Source organism: Stegostoma tigrinum, chromosome 12, assembly GCF_030684315.1.
Source record: "Stegostoma tigrinum isolate sSteTig4 chromosome 12, sSteTig4.hap1, whole genome shotgun sequence".
Lineage (NCBI taxonomy): Eukaryota > Metazoa > Chordata > Chondrichthyes > Orectolobiformes > Stegostomatidae > Stegostoma > Stegostoma tigrinum.
Window position 1 is genome coordinate 60,033,794 of NC_081365.1, and position 21,474 is coordinate 60,055,267.

General features: G+C 42.2%; 1 protein-coding gene across 5 annotated transcripts in view; it reads left to right on the forward strand.

Moving 5' to 3' along the window:
• The window catches only part of LOC125456959 (rho guanine nucleotide exchange factor TIAM1-like), a 278,224-nt gene that overhangs the window by 190,110 nt on the left and 66,640 nt on the right, over positions 1 to 21,474 (forward strand). For all 5 annotated transcript variants that reach the window (XM_059650354.1, XM_048540606.2, XM_048540607.2 and 2 more), the window contains one exon: positions 843 to 922. In XM_059650354.1, coding sequence (XP_059506337.1) covers positions 843 to 922 — 80 coding nt within the window. The remainder of the gene's footprint in view (positions 1 to 842; positions 923 to 21,474) is intronic.

Genomic DNA, 21,474 nt, shown 5'->3' on the forward strand with positions numbered 1-21,474 from the left:
CTGTTTGGATGTTTCACTCTTGCTTTGTGTGGTGAAGAAAATTCATCCTATACTCTTCCTTACTAAACTGCCATAGTCATTACAATGTTGAATTGCCATTTGCCTTCTCACAATTTCATTGCTAATTGAAAACTAATTTTGCTGTCGTCCAAAACGTGTAGCTTTCAGTGAGGCAGAACATTGCAAGGGAAGAAAAATTGATTAAACGAGAGCAGAATAAATGGAAAATGTTGTTAGTGAATCAGTATTCAGAAATTGCACTGTTAACTTAGACTTAGACTGCAGTCCGTCCCATTTTTCTTGTGCTGATTCTAATCATTATCACTTTCTTAAAGAAAACATAATTAAAGGAACTTAGATGCTGTAATCTCCACCAGCTGTTATCACACTTTTAAAATAATTACAGGGACTTGAAAAAGTGATCTGTACCAGCTGTTGTTACTGTCCTTTCAAACTCCCACAATTGTTAAAAGTGAACAGACTTACAGATATAAAGTTTACACCTTTAATGGATTTTGTGGCAGTAATCCTGTTACCCAAAACCTGTCCTATTATTTATTCACAAAAGATTCGTGTCATAGCTTTGAGCTGTTCTATGAACATTGCACAATGTATCAGTAATGTGGGATTAATTACAACGTAGAGTATTCATTCTTAGTTGGAAAAGTTTTCTGTCCATTCAAAAATGCTCTCTACTGACATCCAAAGATTAACAAAACATCAGGTACAGTATTTAGATGCAATTTTAAAATGATGCAGGCCTTAATTTACTTTAAACTGGTAAATTGCTGAAATGTGTTGCTGTAATTATGTAATTACTTTTTTTTAAAATTCCTGGACAGATACGATAAACAACCATAATGAACCTAACCATGATAAAGAGAGGCCCACAGTATCACTTGAGACTGGTGAAGCATGTAAGGTAAGTCATGTATTATGTATTATATATTGGTGTACAATTGCAGTTGTACAAATGCGCATAAAGTCTTCCTTCAGCCCAGTCAGTAAATTCTGAAGACTTTGAATTAAGAACCACAGCTTTATTGGAACATTTAGCTATTTGATCGTAGTAGCATTGTCACAGCGACTAGAATAAATCTTCACTCCCATATTCAGCCGTTGTTGCTAAATTTTCTGTTCATTACCTGCAGTCCTAGAAATATAGTAGAAACAAGGAGAGATCTGCACCTCCATGGAAACTTATTTTCTGATTCTGTTCCAACAGTGTGAATAAAGTAGTACTACATAATGCACTATCTCAGTTAAGCAGTACTACAATTTTTCTTAATACCTTGACAAGCAGCATTATGTATTTTGAGTGAAGGTTATGGGCATAAATGATATGCCTTCATTTGCAGATACTTCACATACATTCTGGAAATATATATATGGTGCAAGATGTTCTTTTGTGAATAAATGTTATGCTTTGTCATTGCAATGTGGTAAAAGTCATGTTGCATGATTTTATTTTGTATGGCAATTTCATTTCAGTAGATATTCAGTCCAAAGATGTGCAAGTTAGGTGGACAGGCCATGCTAGATTGCCCCATAGTGTTTACGGGTATGCAGACAAAGGTGGGTTAGCCATAGTAAATGTGGGGTTATGGGAATGGAGTTGGCGCCTGGGTGGGATACTGTTCAGGTGATTGGTGCAGACTCTATGGTCCGAAAGGCCTCTTTCTGCACTGTAGCGGGTCAATGATTTTTTTCTATGAGGGGCTTATTCTGTTAATTTTGCAATACATTTAATTGTTCGGGCAAATGTTTTCACAACCATTATTTGAGCGGTTTATGTGTATAAGTTTTTTCCATGTTAGATAACCATCGAAAGAAAGTTCAAAACCATCTCTTTCACCATGTTATAGTTGTAAGTTACAATATTTAATTATCTGGAAATGGCATGTTAAGTGATGAATAGCTGGATTAATTTACACATACTGTCTTGAGGAAACACATTTGTTTCTGTGTCTATTGGGGCTATTATTAGTTATTCCACAACTCCCGCAGTTTATGTTTCGTTTGAAAACCCTGTATTTAAATCTCTTGTCTTCCTATGCAGTTCCTCGCTTTTGAGGAATAATTTGCCAAACTCCAGTTTGGTGGGTTCTGAGGTGGCTGATAAACAATATTTTTCCTAAGTTGCGCAGTTGCTAAGAAGCTGGGTGCACCCTGATTGGCATGCTGGTGAATGACTTCTGCTTCTGGAAACCACTGCCACTACTGACTTCTGAGATCTGTACAGCAGCAAAAAAAATTACAGTTTAATTGGTGATAACTCCAGTGTGCAATCTGCAGGCTGCCATGTGTAAGCAAAATATTACTTGAAAGGTTGGTGAATGAATACCATTTCCCGTAGCTGGGAGGTTGGGGGCAGGAAGTTTTATTTATGCAGACAGTCCATTTTTATAGCACTCAGAATTTTACAAGATTTAGATTCAACAGTATTCACAAGATTTGAGCAATCTTCTTGTAAATTGTCCCAAACTAACTTGAATATATTGGAATAAAATGCTTGAGCATTTGCATGATGTGGATCTCGGGGAAGCTTGAAGTTATGTATTATTTGTGACCTGGAAGATCACAATAGTTTGATAGAATTATATATACAAGTATATTCCTCATCTCTAATATTGGGCTCATATTTTGATTGAAGTTACATGAAAAGTTTTATGCATCTGGCTTAGTGACAGCATTTACATGTCTTTCATCAGATGGTTCTAGGTTCAGTTTCTAACTTAAACTTTGAATACCTTTTCCAGGCTACGCTGTCAGATACTGAGCTGAATTTGATCAAAAATCGTCTGTGTCAATTTCAGGGAATTTAATACAGAGTTTCTGTTTGTGAGTTCTATAGAGTTAACTGTTTTCCTTGCTTTCCTCATTTAAGTATGCAACAAGTTCACACAACTGTTCACTCATGAGTGGCAGAAGTACCAATCCACTAGCACCACTTTAGAAACCAACTGTGCCCTGAGTCAAACGCCACAAGGCAGAATATCTTTTCAAAGTAAAGCAGTGGGAGGACAACAAAAAGTAAAAGCTTCTGAAGGCCTGTCGGTGACATGGGTGACAATTCATTGGAAATAGAATTTCATATTCTTTAATGTATAGGCCTTTTACAAATTCACCTGTGTGATCGACTGTTGTAGTAACTTCAGCTACAAGAATGAAGCTAGAGAGGTTACTTATCCTTAGTGCCTCTTTCCTGTTAAAATGCTGTCTGAAGGAGTGATAATTTTTACCTAACAGCCAGGGTAGCATTATATTTTGGCATTGTTCAGTTTAGGGCATCACATGCTGTAAGACCCTCAAACGGTTGTTAACTTTTATTGAACAATAGGAAAGCAACAAGAAATAAACAAAAAGCAGTAATTGTTTTTGGGAGTAAACAGGGCTGTTTGCCTTGTAAAACAACAACACACCTATTGGAAGTGTGTCAGTTAAGGCCTGTCTGGCTTACAGTGCCTGACGCTGCATCGTTATCGTGGTGAGGGTGATGTTCTTCCTGCTGAACGTCCTTATCGTCCTCCATGAAAGATTACTCCCCTGTCAGGCCTTCAGCATTTACCAACCACGTCTCCTGTTTGACTGCTCTAGTTTCTTTGGGCAAAGCATGCATATGTAGCACTCTGTAACTGGAGGGTACTTCGAGGCCTTCCTAAACTAATCCATCATAATCTTATCTTTAGGAGACCTTTTTGTTTGCTCCACACCATCCCTCACATGGATAACATCTTCTACCATTGTTGCTAGGAGTGGTTTTGCTCATGGGAAGGAGAGATAGACAATGGAGTAACAAAATTTTTTGTCCTGTCTGGTTACATGCAAAATTGATTCATATATTGCCTATGAAATGCTTTGTCAGCCACCCTGTTATCTATGCCGTGCCTTATTGTGAAGGAATTTAATGACTTCCCCAATCCACTGTTTAATTTCTGAATTCCCATTTCATGTTTTTTCTGTCTTACAGTTTATTGGATATATAATGACAATGATTTTGAATTAAATCACATGATGGGTTCCCACTGTGCTTCTAAATTTCTAGCAATGATCCTTGAAACATTTGGCAATAATCCTCACTCAACCACGTTGACAGAATCAGATCAATCTCCGTTTGCCATGGAACTTAACACTTGGCAAGTTGTAAAAAGGACAGTTGGTTTTATCCTCTCAGTTTCCTCCCAGCCAGGCTGGTTAGGTTAAAATGAGTCAAACCAAAATCTCTGGCAACGTATCTTTTTAATATTATTAATGTTTGTAGCTTAGGTTGAACAAAGACACAAATCTACTCTTGAACAGTTTTCTCCTGACCTGCTTGCCGCTTTGTTTGGTTGATCTTCTGCAGTAAGTCAAACACAATGATATTATGTTAACCATCCTCCAGAACATTCCTGATTGCAGGTTGATATCATTGTTCCAGACTGATGTTAAGAACATAGAACAGTACAGGCCCTTCGGTCCATGATGTTGTGCTGCCCTATTATCCTACTCTAAGAACAAACTACCCTGCATATTCTCCATTTTACTATCATCCATGTGCCTATCCAAGAGTCGCTTAAATGTCCCTAATGTTTCTGACTGCACGACCACCACTGGCAGCACATTCCATGTACCCATCACTCTCTGTGTAAAGAACCTACCTCTGACATTTCCCTGGTACCTTCCTCCAATCACCGTAAAATTATGCCCCTCCGTAATAGACATATCCGCCCTGGGAAACAGTCTCTGTCAATGTCTCAAATTATTTCATACACCTCTATCAAGTCACCTAGTTCCCTCAACCTTTCCCCATAAGACCAATACAACATTTCTGTGTACACCTTATTTCTTAATAGGATTTCATTTCAGAAGTAAGGAACCTGAAAATGAAAGAAGGATGCAAGACAAAACTTTGTTTGCATGTCTCGGAAGATAGAGTTTAGGCTTGTTCAGAGCCAATTCAAGTAAATCTCAAGTTTTGGCCAGCTGTTGGCACTGCAGTCCATTCACAATGAAAAGGGGATTAAGATTTATTTAATTGTGTACACAGGCTGTGTGCAAAGCACATAAACATAATTAAGAATCTTATGCCACAACAAGTACATCTAAACTTGCTCTCTCACTAAAAAGTATCGATGAAAGATCACAGATAATGGGAACTGTAGATGCTGGAGAATCCAAGATAACAAAGTATGGGGCTGGATGAGGGGTCTAGGCCCAAAACGTCAGCTTTTGTGCTCCTAAGATGCTGCTTGGCCTGCTGTGTTCATCCAGCCCACACTTTGTTATCTTAGATGAAAGATCACATTTAACGTTTCAATAAATATTCCTATTAAGTTGCGCACGTTTCAAGCTGTAGTCTCTGGCTCGTAGTGTTTTGATCCAGAATGTATTCCCTATGAATGTAGGAGACAACAATATTAAAAACTAATTTTTATAAACCTCCAGTTCTACAATAATCAAATAAGATGGAGCACAAGAGCGAAATATCAATGCAAATACAATCGAATCATACATTTGTGATCAGAGATAATGGGAACTGCAGATGCTGGAGAATCCAAGATAACAAAATGTGGGGCTGGATGAACACAGCAGGCCAAGCAGCATCTTAAGAGCACAAAAGCTGACGTTTCGGGCTTGGACCCTTCATCCCAAAACGTCAGCTTTTGTGCTCCTAGGATGCTGCTTGGCCTGCTGTGTTCATCCAGCCCCACACTTTGTAACCTTGTATTGTGCATTTCGCAGGTCTGATTAGCAAGATCTTTCATTCAAGCACCTCTTGGTTACAATAAAGGCAACATTGGCTCATTGTCAGAAATAAATAAATTGTCACATTTGCGTTATAATAGCATCTGATATGGTACTCTTACAGTCCTAGGTGGCACTTATGATGACCCAATTAGGGACTAGTCATGTTTTTCTTGTATAAAGTAGACACTGTCTGAGGTACCAGGTGTTTGCTTAGAGAATAAAGACATGCAGTTCTATCGTGATGAGTATGCAAAATAAACTTTTCTGTACCAAGTTTGAAAACAAAACAGTTACTGGCAGACAAGGGAAGCGCAGTAGTAGTGTGGCGCACTGACCTCTACATCGCTGAGGCCAGACGCCAGCTCTCTGACCCCTCCTCCTATTGCCCCCTTGATCATGACCCCACCCCCAAGCACCAAATGATCATCTCCCAAACCGTCCACAACCTCATCACCTCAGGTGACCTCCCACCCACAGCCTCTAACCTCATCGTTCCCCCAACCCCGCATCGCCCACTTCTATCTCCTTCCCAAAATCCACAAACCTGACTGCCCTGGTCGACCCATTGTCTCCGCCTGCTCCTGCCCCCCCAAACTTATCTCCACCTATCTGGTCTCCATTTTCTCCCCCGTGGTCCAGGAACTCCCTACCTACGTCTGTGACACCACCCACACCCTCCACCTCCTCCAGAACTTGCAATTCTCTGGTCTCCAACACCTTATTTTTACGATGGACATCCAGTCCCTATACACCTGCATTCCCCATACAGATGGCCTAAAGGTCCTCTGCTTCTTCCTGTCCCGCAGGCCCGACCAGTCCCCCTCCACTGATGCCCTCATTCGCTTATCCGAACTCGTCCTTACCCTCAACAACTTCTCCTTCAATTCCTCCCACTTCCTACAGACAAAGGGGGTGGCCATGGGTACCCGCATGGGCCCAATCTATGCCTGCCTCTTTGTAGGGGACGTGGAACAATCCCTCTTCCAAAGCTACACTGGCCTTATCTCCCATTTCTTCCTCCGGTACATTGATGACTGTTTCGGTGCAGCCCCGTATTCCCATGAGGAGCTCGAACAGGTCATCCACTTCATTAACACCTTCCACCCGAGCCTTAGATTTACCTTGCCATCAATGACACCTCTCTCTCCTTCCTAGCCCTCTCTGTCTCCCTCTCTGGCATCCACCTGGAAACCGATATCCATTTTAAGCCGACCGACTCCCACAACTACCCAGTTTAAAAATAAGGGGTCGGCCATTTAGAACAGAGTTGAGGAAAAACTTTTTCACCCAGAGAGTGGTGGATATATGGAATGCTCTGCCCCAGAAGGCAGTGGAGGCCAACTCTCTGGATACTTTCAAGAAAGAGATAGATAGAGCTCTTAAAGATAGTGGAATCAAGGGTTATGCGGATAAGGCAGGAACAGGATATTGATTGTGGATGATCAGCCATGATCACAATGAATGGTGGTGCTGGCTTGAAGGGCCGAATGGCATACTCCAGCAAGTATTGTCTATTAATATTCCTCCTGTCACCCACCTTCCTGTAAAAAGCCCATCCCCTATTCCCAATTCCTTCGCTCCCGCCGCATCTGCTCCCAAGATGAGGCATTCCACTCCCAAATATCCCCGATGTCCTCTTTTTTTTCAAGAACCGCAACTTCCCCTCCACAGTGATTGAAAATGCCCTCGACCATGTCTCCTGCATTTCCCGCAACTCATCCCTCACACCCCCATCCGCAATAATAACCAAAACAGAATCCCCCTTGTCCTCACATACTACCCCACCAACCTCCAAATAGAACATTGCAGCACAGCACAGGCCCTTTGGCCCTCGATGTTGTGCCGACCTGTCATACCAATCTCAAGCCCATCTAACCTACACTATTCCATGAACGTCCATATGCTTGTCTAATGATGACTTAAATGTACTTAAAGTTGGCGAATCTACTACCGTTGTAGCAAAGCGTTCCATTCCCTTACTACTCTCTGAGTAAAGAAACTACCTCTGACACCGTCACCATCCTAGGAAAAAGGCTCCCCCTATCCACCCTATCTAACCCTCTGATTATTTTATATGTCTCAATTAAGTCACTTCTCAACCTTCTTCTCTCTAATGAAAACAGCCTCGAGTCCCTCAGCCTTTCCTTGTAAGACCTTCCCTCCATACCAAGCAACATCCTAGTAAATCTCCTCTGCACCCTTTCCAAAGCTTCCACATCCTTCTTATAATGCGGTGACCAGTACTGTACGCAATACTCCAAGTGCGGCTGCACCAGAGTTTTGTACAGCTTCACCATAACCTCCACCAGAACTTGATCCCTCTATTAATAAGAGCTAAGCCACTGTATGCCTTCTTAACAGCCCTGTCAACCTGGGTGGAAACTTTCAAGGATCTGTGTACATGGACACCGAGATCTCTCTGCTCATCTACACTACCAAGAATCTTACCATTAGCCCTGTACTTTGCCTTCCGGTTATTCCTACCAAAGTGCATCACCTGACACTTGTCTGCATTAAACTCCATTTGCCACCTCTCAGCCCAGCTCTGCAGCTTATCTATGTCTCTCTGCAACCTACAGCATCCTTCGTCACTATCCACAACTCCAACGGCTTTAGTGTCATCTGCAAATTTACTAACCCATCCTTCTACACCCTCATCCGGGTCATTTATAAAAATGACAAACAGCAGTGGACCCAACACCGACCCTTGTGGTACACCACTGGTAACTGCTCTCCAGGATGAACATTTTCCATCAGTTACCACCCTCTGTCTTCTTTCAGCAAGCCAATTTCCGATCCAAACTGCTATATCTCCCACAATCCCATCCCTCCGCGTTTTGTACAATAGCCTACTGTGGGGAACCTTATCAAACGCCTTGCTGAAATCCATATACACCACATCAACTGGTTTACTCTCATCTACCTGTTTGGTCACCTTCTGAAAGAACTCAATCAGGTTTGTGAGGCACGACCTACCCTTCACAAAACCGTGCTGACTGTCCCTCATCAATTTATTCTTTTCTAAATGATTATAAATCCAACACATCATCCTCCAACATTTCCGTCATCTGCAATCTGACCCCACTACCCAAGACATTTTTCCATCCCCACACTTATGTGCTTTCTGGAGGGACCACTGTCTCCGTGCCTCCCTTGTCCGCTCCACACTAACCCCCTCACCTGCCCCACACCCCGGGCACTTTTCCTTGCAACCAAAGCAAGTGCTACACCTGCCCTGATATCTCTCCCCCCTCCCCCAAACCAGGCCATCAGAAGACTTTCCACATCAAACAGTTGTCCACCTGTTAATATGATGTACTGTATCTGCTGTTCCTGTTGTGGCCTCCTCTACATCGGGGAAACCAAGCGAAGGCTTGGGGACTGCTGTGCAGAACACCTACACTCAGTTTGCAACCAACAACTACATCTCCCAGTTGCGAACTATTTCAACTCTCCCACCACCGACCCCTCCCCGCCCCCCCAACTCCTCAGACGACGTGTCCATCCTGGGCCTCCTGCATTGCCACGATGGTGCCACCTGAAAGATGCAGGAACAGTGTCTTATATTTCGCTTGGGAACCCTGCAGCCCAAGGGTATCAATGTGGACTTCACAAGCTTCAAAATCTCCCCTCCGCCGACTACATCCCAAAACCAGCCCAGCTCGTCCCCGCCTCCCTAACCATTCATCCCACCTCAAGCCCCACCCCTTCTCCCACCCACTAACCTCATCCCGCCCCCATAACCTGTCCATCCTCCCTGAACCGACCTATCCCCTCCCTAACTCCCTACCTACATTCATCCTCACTGGCTCTAACCCTGCCTCTTTGACCTGTCTGTCTCCTCTCACCTTGTCTTCTCCTTTATCCATCTTCTATCCACCTCCCCCGTCTCCTTATTTATTTCAGAATCCCTTTTCCCTCCCCCATTTCTGAAGAAGGGTCTCGACCCAAAACGTCAAACTTTCCTGCTCCTCTGATACTGCTTGGCCTGCTGTGTTCATCCAGCTTCACACCATGTTATCTTAGTTACAGTGTACAGTTTATATTTGGTAACATTTCAAATGAACATGAGATAAATGTGGATACAGACGAACAGTAGTCAGCCATCCCTCCGAGTACATCACGTGGTAGATGTGGTCAAAACAGAATGTGTGGATTTCTCGGCAATCCATTCAAACCTTTTCTGCGCTGTGGGTTACCAAATCTTTTAAAACATTGTCCCCTTTGCAGTGCACTTGAACAAAGAGCTTTCAGATGATCTCAAAGCCACTCTGCCATGGACCACCTTAAAAAGTGCTCATCTCCCAGTGGTTGAGTGTCTTTTTCTGAAACCATAGTCCCATGGATTTTTGAAATGCATTCCAGTGACAACTCAGAGCACAATTTTATTTCTTTCACAGACAGCTGCCTTCAGCAAGCTGGAATTGCCTCTGCCTTCACCAAGCAAATGCTGCTTTTGGTGTCCTATCTTCTCCACTCTCGAATGGCTTCACGGACATCAGAAAGCCACTCACCACTCCCAAGTTTCTCAGGACCCACTGCAGCACTTTGGGTATATAGAGACAATATCCTTGACAGCTCCTTTCTCTCTAACATAGACCCAGTGACCTTCTGTCACTATTTCAGCTCCTAAGCCTTGACTTCCCTGTGAGTGCTAACTTAAAGCACATCTGCCGGTGTATCTTCCCTCTGCTTTTAGTTATTTGACTTGGCAGCCAGTGTGAAGGTTGCAGAGTTGTTCTTCTATTGCCCCCGGCCAATTACTTGAGTGCTGTGGGCTGTCCTTTCGCATTGCCTCCCAGTCATGTGCTCTTTGTCATTCTGCCAGTTTCAAGAACACAGGAGCACATTTTTTTAAAATAAAATGGCCGGATCCTTCATCTACAAAACAAGAATAGCACAAAGCTTGTGCACTCTGTCATGCTGGCCTTCTGTGCCACCACAACTTGTAGCCTGTTGGAAAATAGATTTCTCCCTAGAATCTAAAACATGTAAAGTTCACATTTCTTAATGCTCTACACATAATATAGAGGGTTAGAATCATACAGTACAGAAGAGGCCCTTCAGACTGTTGAATCTGCACTGACAAAATTTACTCAATGTCTGCACGAGCCTCACTTTGCAGCACTTGGCCTATATTCTTAAATATTATGATATTTCAAGTGTTCATTCAAGAACTCTTTAAAGGCTGCAAAGTTTCCTACCTCAACTACCTTGTCAAGCGGTGAATTCCAGATTCTCACCACCCTTGGTAAAAAAATGTTTTTCCTCAAAATCCTCTCTAAACCTCCTGCCTTTCGCCTTAAAATTATGCCACCTTGTTATTGACCCTCCAACTAAAGGGCACTGCTGCTTTCTATCTACCCTACCCATGCCCCGCATAATCTTACACACCTCAATCAGGTCATCTCTTAGCCTTCTCTGTCGTAAACAAAGCACTCCGAGCTTAACCAGTTCCCCTTGATAGCTGGATAATAAAATGTGAGGCTGGATGAACACAGCAGGCCAAGCAGCATCTCAGGAGCACAAAAGCTGACGTTTCGGGCCTAGACCCTGAGGGTCTAGGCCCGAAACGTCAGCTTTTGTGCTCCTGAGATGCTGCTTGGCCTGCTGTGTTCATCCAGCCTCACATTTTATTATCTTGGAATCTCCAGCATCTGCAGTTCCCATTATCTCTGATACTATTTTAACCCCTTGATAGCTGAACTCCTCTGCCTCAGGCAACATCAGTGAATTACATTCTTATAGTGTGTTAACCAGAACTACACACAGTACTTCAGCTGTGGTCCAATCAGAGTTTGATATAATCTTGCTCTTATAATCTGTGCTACGACTGATGAAGGTGACTGGCCCTATGCCGCCTTAACAACCCTGTTTACCTGTTGATCTATGGACATGCACCTCAAGATCCCTCTGAGTTTCTTAATGTCCTGCCATTCAAAGAGTACGCCCTTGTATTGATCGTTCTTCCAAAGTGCATAACCTGGCATTTTATCAGGGTACAATCTACCACTGATCTGTACATCTGACCAATCCATCTATATCCATCTGTAACCTAAGACCCGCTTCCTCACTGTCAACTACCTGGCTTACTTTTGTGTCATCTGGAAACTTATCACAACTACTCTTCACCCTTTCACATATTCGACTATATCATTTATGTATATCATGAACAATAAGGGACCCAGCACCAATCCCTATGATTTGCCATGGGACACTGGCCTCCAGTCATGGAAACAGCCTTCTGCCAAGCGTTGTATGCAAATTGCCAGGTTACCTTGGATCCCGTGTGCTGTTACATATTTTTATCAGTCTCCCACATGGGATCTTGTCAAATGCTTTGCTGAAATCCTCTTAAACAACTGCCTTACCCTGATCCAAGTACCTTGTCATTTCCTCAAAATTCAATCAAACTCATTTCGGCATGACCTCCCTGATGAAACCTTGCAACTCCAAGTGGAGATTAGTTCTGTCCTTCGGAATTTTCTCCAAGAATTTCTCTGTCACTGATGTGAGTCTCACTGGTCAATAATTCTGTGTTTATCTCTATCATTCTTCATGACAAATAGAACGACACTAGCTGTCCTCCAGTTCTCTGGTGCATCACTTGATGCCAAAGAGGAATTAAAAATTTGGGTGAGAACCCCTGTAGTTTCCTCCCGTCTCTCATGGCAGCCTGGGATACAACGTACCCTGACCTGGAGATTAGTTGACTTCTAAGCCCACTAAAACCTCCTCACTCCCTATGTCAAAGTGCTCAAGAAACTCTCAGTCCCTCTTCCCAAACTGTGCACCTATATCGTCCTTCTACAAAGTGTAGACTGATGTGAACTACTTGTTTAACACCTTGCTAATGTTCTCCAGCTCACACAGAGATTGCCATCTTGGACCTTAATGGACCCCACTATTTCTTTGGTTATCCTCTTGCCCTTGATATACATTTCGAATATTTTGGAATTCTACTCAATCCTACAGGCCAAACTTTTTTCATTCCCCCCCTTTATTCTCCTACTTGCTTTAAGCTCCCCCTTGCACTTTCACTAGTACAGTAGTGCCATTGTCCCTTTTACCTGTTAAAAGCCTCTCTTTTCCATCCTAGCGAGTCCTGAATATCCTGAGACATTTTCTTTATCAGTACGTAAATATATCAACTCGAGGAGGAGGAAAACTTGACTTTCTCTTGGGAAATAAGGCAGGGCCAAGTGACTGAAGTGTTAGTAGGGGTTACTTCAGGACTAATGATTACAATTATATTAGTTTTAAAATAGATATGGAAAAGGTTAAGCTTTACATAAAAGTTAAAGCTCTTCATCAGAGTAAGGCAAATTTTAATGGTATGAGACAAGAACTTTCAAAAGTTGATCAGAGTAGACTGCTTGCAGGTTAAGGGATGACTGACAAGTGGGAGGCTTTCAAAAATGTGAAATGAGAGTTCGGACGCACTATGCTCCGGTTAGAATGAAGGGTCAGACTGGTAAGAGTAGGGAGTAGTGGCTGAATGAAGATATTAAGGTTCTAGTCAAGAATAAGAAAGAATCATGTATTACGTGTAGACAACTGGGATCAAATTAACCTTTTGAGGAGTACAAAGAGTGTAGGGATATTCTTAAGAGAGAAATCAAGAGGGCAAAGAAGGGATACCCTTGGCGGATAAGCTTGAAGATAATCCAGAAAGATTCTATAAGGACATTAAGAGTAAAAGAGCACTAGAGAGAGAATAGGGCCCCTTAAAGATCAACAAGGTCATCTATGTGTTGATCCTCAGGAGATGGGGGAGAAAATAAAGGAATATTTTGTGTCAGTTCTTATTGTGGAGACAGAAATGGAGAATAGAGAACTTGGAAATAAATCTTCATGCTTTGAAAACAATTCACATTACAGAAGAGGAAGTGCTGGAAATCTTAGACAACATAAAGGGGGATCAATATCAGTGAAGTATTTCACATATTCACAATCTTCGGAAGAAATTCCTCCTGATCTTTGTCTTAAATGTGTGAATCTTTATCCTCAGATTTTGCCCTTGAGTCCTGGACTCTCCCACATGTGGGAACAACATCTCTACATCTGCACTGTTGAATCCACTGAAACTGCAAATCCTCCTTTCTACCTCAGTACTGGTGCCAGTGCGCCATGGTCTGAAACCCATTTTACCCACACCAATCTTCTCATTGATGCATTTAACTTGATGACTTTATTTATCCTGTGCCTGTTTGCTTGCCTTGGAAGTTCTGCTTTATAATTTAGCTCCAACTGTTCAGCAGAATTTCCTTTTTAACCCTATCAATGTTATTGGTGCAACTTGAATGACAACCACTGGATCCCTCCCCTCACTCTCCAAGTTCTTCTCAAAGGAGATGTCTTTAAGCCTAGCACTGGGCAGGCAACAGAGCCTTCAGGACTAATTCTCACAGCACAAAAATTCCTCACGTTTGCAGAGCAGGTCAGATGTTTGGAATTCTGAGTAACTAATTCCCTGACTTCTAAAATTTTGACCATTATGCACAAGATGTAAGGTTGGAATGTGATGGAATGCTTTCTCTTGAATACTTATACAGTATTTTACCTATTGAACCTACATTTGTACTCTAACTCCGTATCCTCAATCAATTTCCTGTTAGCAGCCTTCTCTCCAAGAAGAACAGTCCCAACTTCTTCAACCTATCCTCATGGGTGAATCTTGTAAATTTCTTGTAAATTGCATCTGCACTCTCTCCAGTGCGTTTGCATCTTTCCAATGATGTGGCACCCAGAAGTGTATGTAATACTCCAGCTAAGGTCTAACAAGTGTCTTGTACAAGTTCACTTACCTCCATGCTCTTGTATGTCATCCTCCTATTACTAAAGCAGAGGTAATAGTATCCATTATTAAATGCTGTGTTGCTGAAGAGGGGTCAGAAAAGATTTACCAAGAAGTTGCTAGGATACAATGATTTGAGTTATGACAATAGGCTTGGACTTTTTTCATTGGGACATAGGAGGTTGAGGGGTGATTTTAAAGGTTTATAAAATCATGAGAGGATAGATAAGGTGAATAGCTTGGACCTTTTCCCGAAGATAGGAGTTCAAAATTAGGCACCATATTTTTAAAGTGAGAAGAGAAATAGTCAAAAAGGACATGAGGAGCAACTTTTTTTTTGACAGAGTAATTTGTGTGTGGAATGAACTGCCAGAGCAAGTGGTAGATGAAGGTGCAGTTGCAACATTTAGAAGACATTTGGTTAAGTACACGAATGGGAAAGGTTTGGAGGGAAATGTGTCAAACACAAGCAGGTGGGACTAGTTTAGTTTGGGAACATGGTCAGTGCGGGCTACTTAGACCGAAGGATCTGTTTCCATAATGTATAACTCTATGGCTCAATGTTCTTCGTCATTGTGGACTCCCAATCAAAGTGGCTGAATGTGCACGGAGGTCATCCGTCAAACACGGGGATGACAATGGAAAATTTGCAAACATCTTGCACAGTACACCGATTCTGGAAGTGTTGGTCACAGATAATTTGCCATTGTTTGTCAAAAGGAAATTTGTATATTTTTTAAAAGTCAAATGGCAATTTACTATAAGGACAGCTCCATACCACCCATCATCCCATAACCTGGCAGAAAGAGCAGTCCAAACTTTGAAGGCAGACTTAAGGAAACAGCCTACAGCTTCACTAGATACCAAACTGTCCTGGTTCCTGTTTGATTATAGGACTACACCTCGTGCAACTACAGGGATAGCTCTAGCAGAGTTGCTAATGGGGAAAAGACACTGTATCAGGTTAAATCTGATCTTCCTGGACCTGGACGTGGGGGTGGGTGCTGGTGGTGGTGAAGAAATGGCATTAGGAGTGCGAATGCCGTTCACAAGACTCCATTAAGCGAGTGAGACAGTTTACTTGAGTAGTTTTGATTAGGAACCACAGGAGTGGCCCTGCAGACGTAAGAGGCATGGTCAATGCGAGGTCAGGTCCAGTGACAAATAAAGTTTGGGGAGGTGCGACTGTCCTGAACAAATTTTTGGACCATATGAAAGCTGCAAACTCTGTGTGGGAGCAAAACACACCCAACTCCTCGATTGCTTTGTCGACTATTCCGGATCTATGGGTTCTCCTTTTCCAACAAGTGTTGAAGATACTTCAGAATCTAAGATGGACACGATGGATCTGCTACGTGGAGAAGGGAATGAATGTCTTCTGAGACGCCCCAGTCGGAAGAGGTGAGTACCTGTCCGTTACACACCACCAGTATCAGAGACCTGATGTCGGCTAAAATGTTCCAGGAGGAGCTACAAAGCAAAATGAACGAGCCTATGTCCTCTGACTCAGAGAGGGAGGGATGTAGTGATTGTAACAAGGTCAGCCAGGTGGACAGATGTAGAATATGAGTTTCCTGATTGAGATTGATAAACTGGTCCAATCAGGGAGCCCTGGCTGACTGATAAAACAGGAGTGTCAGACACCCTATTCACGGAGAGCTAGCTCTGAGGGAGTGGAAACAGTGTCAAGGATTCTCCACATGTAAATAAAGGGTGACTTGGTGATGGGATACCTGCCGCTGGAGTTATTTCACATTTCACCCCACAGGAAACATATTAGGCCTATACTCTTGCCAATTCTATTTTGAATGTCCCTCACTGTTCTGATGGTGGGCTGCCTGAGTTTGTTTCTGTAAGCAAGACCAGATCTGTTTTTCCAGAGGAGCTGTAGTCTTGTTTTATAAATGGAAATCCCTGGCCCAGATGGATCAACTCGTTATTTATTTACTAATTAATTTCTTTCTGGATTGTGAGATGTTTGAGTCTGAAATCTAGGTGCTTGTTAAGTGCAGAGATAATTTTGCATTTTCTAGTCTATTGCCTAAGCCCTTTTTGAAATGGATGTTATGAATAAAACTGATGTTAAGTGTTCACAACAAACAAACTGGCTTTACGAAGAGTGGATCAAGTGTCATAATATGTTATTTATTGGGTATTAATCTATTTAAAATATGGTTTGTATTAAAAGCTTTGGTACTTAAAACACTGCAAAGTATGGTTCCAATATTCCAGTGAGTAAACAACATTTTAACATAGATTACAATATTCAATTTCATTTTCAGCTCCTAATATTATGGTTGTCTTACTTTAAGTACTTTTATTACAAAGTATCCTCTCCATTTCTTGTGAAGTTGAATCAGCAAATTGTGTAAACTCTTACAATCCCTATTTTACATATTAATTTAGTGGAAAATTGGTTAAACTGTGGTGACTGAGACCTCTTTGAATTTAGAGTAAATATGCATCAGCATTGTTTAAATTAAATTAATGATGACTGAAGTTTTAAATGAACATAAGATCATTTTCAATGTAAAAACATAGTTATAACGTGTCACCCTGGGCTCCTCAAAAGTTGGGGTTTGGGAGTCAAAGTATAATCATAAGCTGAAGTTTTCATATCTCAAGGTCTGAGAGAGCAATGGCTGACCTGCCCTCCTCGTCTTTTCTACCACCATCACATGCTGAGAGGCCACAGCAGTTTAAGCTTGGGAAGAACTGATTTAACTAATCAAGCCTTGCAATAACTAAATTTATTTTACTTTTGTTTAAATCTAAGTTTTATATTTTTAACATGTTCCCTGTTATATTTGATTGAGAAGCATTCACAGCACTGTTGTTATCACCTTTCCATAACTGCCGCTGGATTGAAACAGTCTTACCTACAAAGTGGATACATTTCTCGGAGGTTTCAGGTCCAGTGACCCTTCTTCAGAATTGATGGTAATGAGGAAAAGGTTGGTTTTTATACACAAGGTAGGGTAGGGGAGGAGGAAGGAATAAACAGTAGGTGAAGATAGAGCCCAAAGAGAGGGAAACACATTTGAAAAGACAAAGGAGTGGTAAAGGTTAGCCTAGGACAGTGGGTTGCAGAACACCGACATTCTGATCGCAAAGACGACAGTGAGCTTCCTGTTACTTGCCACTTCAACACGCCACCATGTTCCCCTGTTTACATCTGTGTCTCAGGCTTGCTTCCAGTGAAGCTTAGTGCAAGCTGGAAGAACAAACCTAATTTTCTGCTTGGGAATGCTGTAGCCTTCTGCAAGTACTATTGAGTTCAACAGTTTTAGAGCTTGAGCATCTTTCTCCATGTCTTCCCCCCTCCCACATGGGCAGCTACCACAAACTACCCATTGTCAGTCACTGACAGTCCTCATTAGCAGCTGTTCATTCCCACAAGCTGACTTTTATCCAGTCCTTTGTCTGTCCAATTGTTTTTCTCTCTGTTGGGCTCTGTCTCCACCTATCATCTATTTATTCCTCCCCTCCCCTCCCCTCCACCACCATCTTCTGTACATAAACCATCCTTTTCATAGCTACCATCAGTTCTAAAAAAGGATCCCTGGACCTGAAATGGTAACTGATTTCTCTCCACAGATGCTATAAGACCTGCTGAGTCTTTTTTCCAGCAATTTCTGTTTCTGCTTCTGATTTCCAGCATCCACAGTTCTTTCAGTTTTTTGGATACATTTCACTCTAGTCAGTTTTTGTGTTATTGTTAGAAATTGTCCAACATTTATTATATCTGTACTTCCAGCTGACTTGGAGGCAATCAATATAATCAAAAACCCCTCCAACCCTGGTTATGCACTCTTTTCCCCCCTCTTCTGTCGGGCTGAGGATATAAAAGTTTGAATTTACGTACAAACAGATTCTTACCCGCTGTTATCAGACTTTTGAATGGACCTCTCAAATGTTAATGTTGATTTATTGCTGTGCACCTTTCTCTGTGATTGCAATACTGTATTCTGCAACTCAGATGTACCACCCTGATGCATTTTGTCTTGTACAATCTGTTTGTATGGCATACAAAACAACCATTTTCACTGTATCTCAGTACATGTGACAACAATAAATGAAATCAAATTCTTTTGTGTTGTTCCATATGTTTTGATACGTTATTTGAATTGGCTGGTACTGTACTCATTGGAAGACATTTGTCAATTATTGGCAACATCATGAGACTAGACATTATTTAATGATTTGCCAAAATTGTATGCCTTGAAGCAGCATAGCTCATGCGTTCTTATTTCTTTATAAAGTGAAGCAGTGTTAAATGTGATATGTATAAAGTTCCATTAATTGTTGTCATCACAATTTGGGGATTCTCACAGTAGGTATATGGTAATATTGATGGAGCACAGTCTCTGATGTGTATGGAGCAAGTGGCCTTTATGCAAAGGAGTTGAATTAGATAGAGTTGGTAATCTCTATAATCTGCAAAATTGAGCTCCTCAGTGATGTTAGAGATAATGGGAACTGCAGATGCTGGAGATTCCAAGATAATAAAATGTGAGGCTGGATGAACACAGCAGGCCAAGCAGCATCTCAGGAGCACAAAAGCTGACGTTTCGGGCCTAGACCCTTCATCAGAGAGGGGGATGGGGGGAGGGAACTGGAATAAATAGGGAGAGAGGGGGAGGCGGACCGAAGATGGAGAGTAAAGAAGATAGGTGGAGAGAGTGTAGGTGGGGAGGTAGGGAGGGGATAGGTCAGTCCAGGGAAGACGGACAGGTCAAGGAGGTGGGATGAGGTTAGTAGGTAGCTGGGGGTGTGGCTTGGGGTGGGAGGAAGGGATGGGTGAGAGGAAGAACCGGTTAGGGAGGCAGAGACAAGTTGGACTGGTTTTGGGATGCAGTGGGTGGGGGGGAAGAGCTGGGCTGGTTGTCTTCCCCCCCACCCACTGCATCCCAAAACCAGTCCAACCTGTCTCTGCCTCCCTAACCAGTTCTTCCTCTCACCCATCCCTTCCTCCCACCCCAAGCCGCACCCTCAGCTACCTACTAACCTCATCCCACCTCCTTGACCTGTCCGTCTTCCCTGGACTGACCTATCCCCTCCCTACCTCCCCACCTACACTCTCTCCACCTATCTTCTTTTCTCTCCATCTTCGGTCCACCTCCCCCTCTCTCCCTATTTATTCCAGTTCCCTCCCCCCATCCCCCTCTCTGATGAAGGGTCTAGGCCCGAAACGTCAGCTTTTGTGCTCCTGAGATGCTGCTTGGCCTGCTGTGTTCATCCAGCCTCACATTTTATTATCTCCTCTGTGATGTTTAGTGGTTTAGCAGTTTCTGTAAGACCCCAGAGTGGGGGAACTGGGATGTGCCCACCTGTCCACTACTTGGAGCAGGCTCTCGGGCAGCAGCCAAGAACCTGTGACACAATCTTAAGGACTAGCAACCACGTTTTGTTCAGAAAATTTCCTCTATTCTACGCAATTAAGTAGAAGTAAGACAATTAGTCCCTTGAGCCTGCTTCACCAATCATTTACCATCAAACTGATCTGTCTGTGGCCTTAACTCCACTCTCCTGTCTGATGTCATAACACTTCATTCCTTGGAGATCAACAATTAATTTACCTTATCCTTGAATATATTCAGTTAATTAGTCACCACTGTTCTGAGAATTATCATTCCCTCTGAGAGAAAAAAAGTCATTTCTCACCTCTTGTGATTGAGAGATCCCTTATTTTGAACTGTGGAGTAATTATGTTATAGTGCATATAAACTACAATCTGCAATTTCTTTCTCTTGCTCTTTATCTCCACCCGAACTGGTTCAACATATTGATCTTTCAAGTCAAAATCATTTTTTATTACTATATTGATCTCAGCCTTGATTAACAGAGTTATGTCACATCATCTTCCTTTCTTCACACCTTTTCAAAATTAAATTCCCTTGAATATTTCTGCCATGGTTTGTTTACAATGACACCTCAGGAATCGCTGAACTTTCGTTGCAAGTTGCTTCTACTACTGTTATCAATTCATCCATTTTATGATTCTGCATACCTTTAGATAACAAGCATTCAATTCTGTGTTTTTACTACTTTTGCCTAATCCAATCTCTGTCTCTTCTGGGCTGATTCCAGTTACATTTATCCTTATGTTGCACTGTTGTCTTATGCTTTTGTGTTAAAGTTTATAAATCCTCCCTCATGACCCCTGCAACCCCACAATTTAGCTTAAATTCCTCTCTACAGCCTCATTTATACAATTTGCCAGGACCTTGGTGCCAGCATGATTCAAATGAAAGCCATCAAAAAATACAGCTGGCCTACTGCTGATGTCATCATCCGATGAACTGAATTTGGCATTCAAATCCCTGATCTTTATGCCAGCATGTTCATGACTCAGGTAGCATTCCAGAAATTATAACTTTTGTGGTTCTGCTTTGCAATTTAGCCCTTAATTGCACGTATCAGTTAGTAAAGCATTTTCCTCAGTTCAACTAGAACATGTCTGTTCTTTTAGAGAAACTCATTATCCTTAAAGTAGAGGCAGAGATGCAAAATTTCCTATCCCCTACCAATTCACAAATCAGATATGTGGCAACTTGGGGGTAGCAATAGCTCATTGTCAAGGAGTTTAATCACAAATTGACAAGCTCCATAAATTTGGTACTTTAGCTCAGCCAGCTAACTGAGAATTTCGGAAAAATGGTTGTCTTATTTGTATGTATCAGTGAAAGCCAGCAACATGGCAACTGTTGCCTTGGTTTTGGTTGCTTTTGATCTCTAGTTCGCTTATACTTAAAGTGTGGCAGTTGCTATGTGAGGGGGATGTGTTATCATTGATGAGCAACAGCACAGGATGGAGAGACATCACCATCAAAGGGGACATGTCCTATTGGATGGTACCTTGCCTGCCCAAGTGAGGTGATTGAACTTTGTGCAGTGGTATTCTGAATAAAATTGAGGAAATTGACAGTCAGTATCCATGTCTTGAA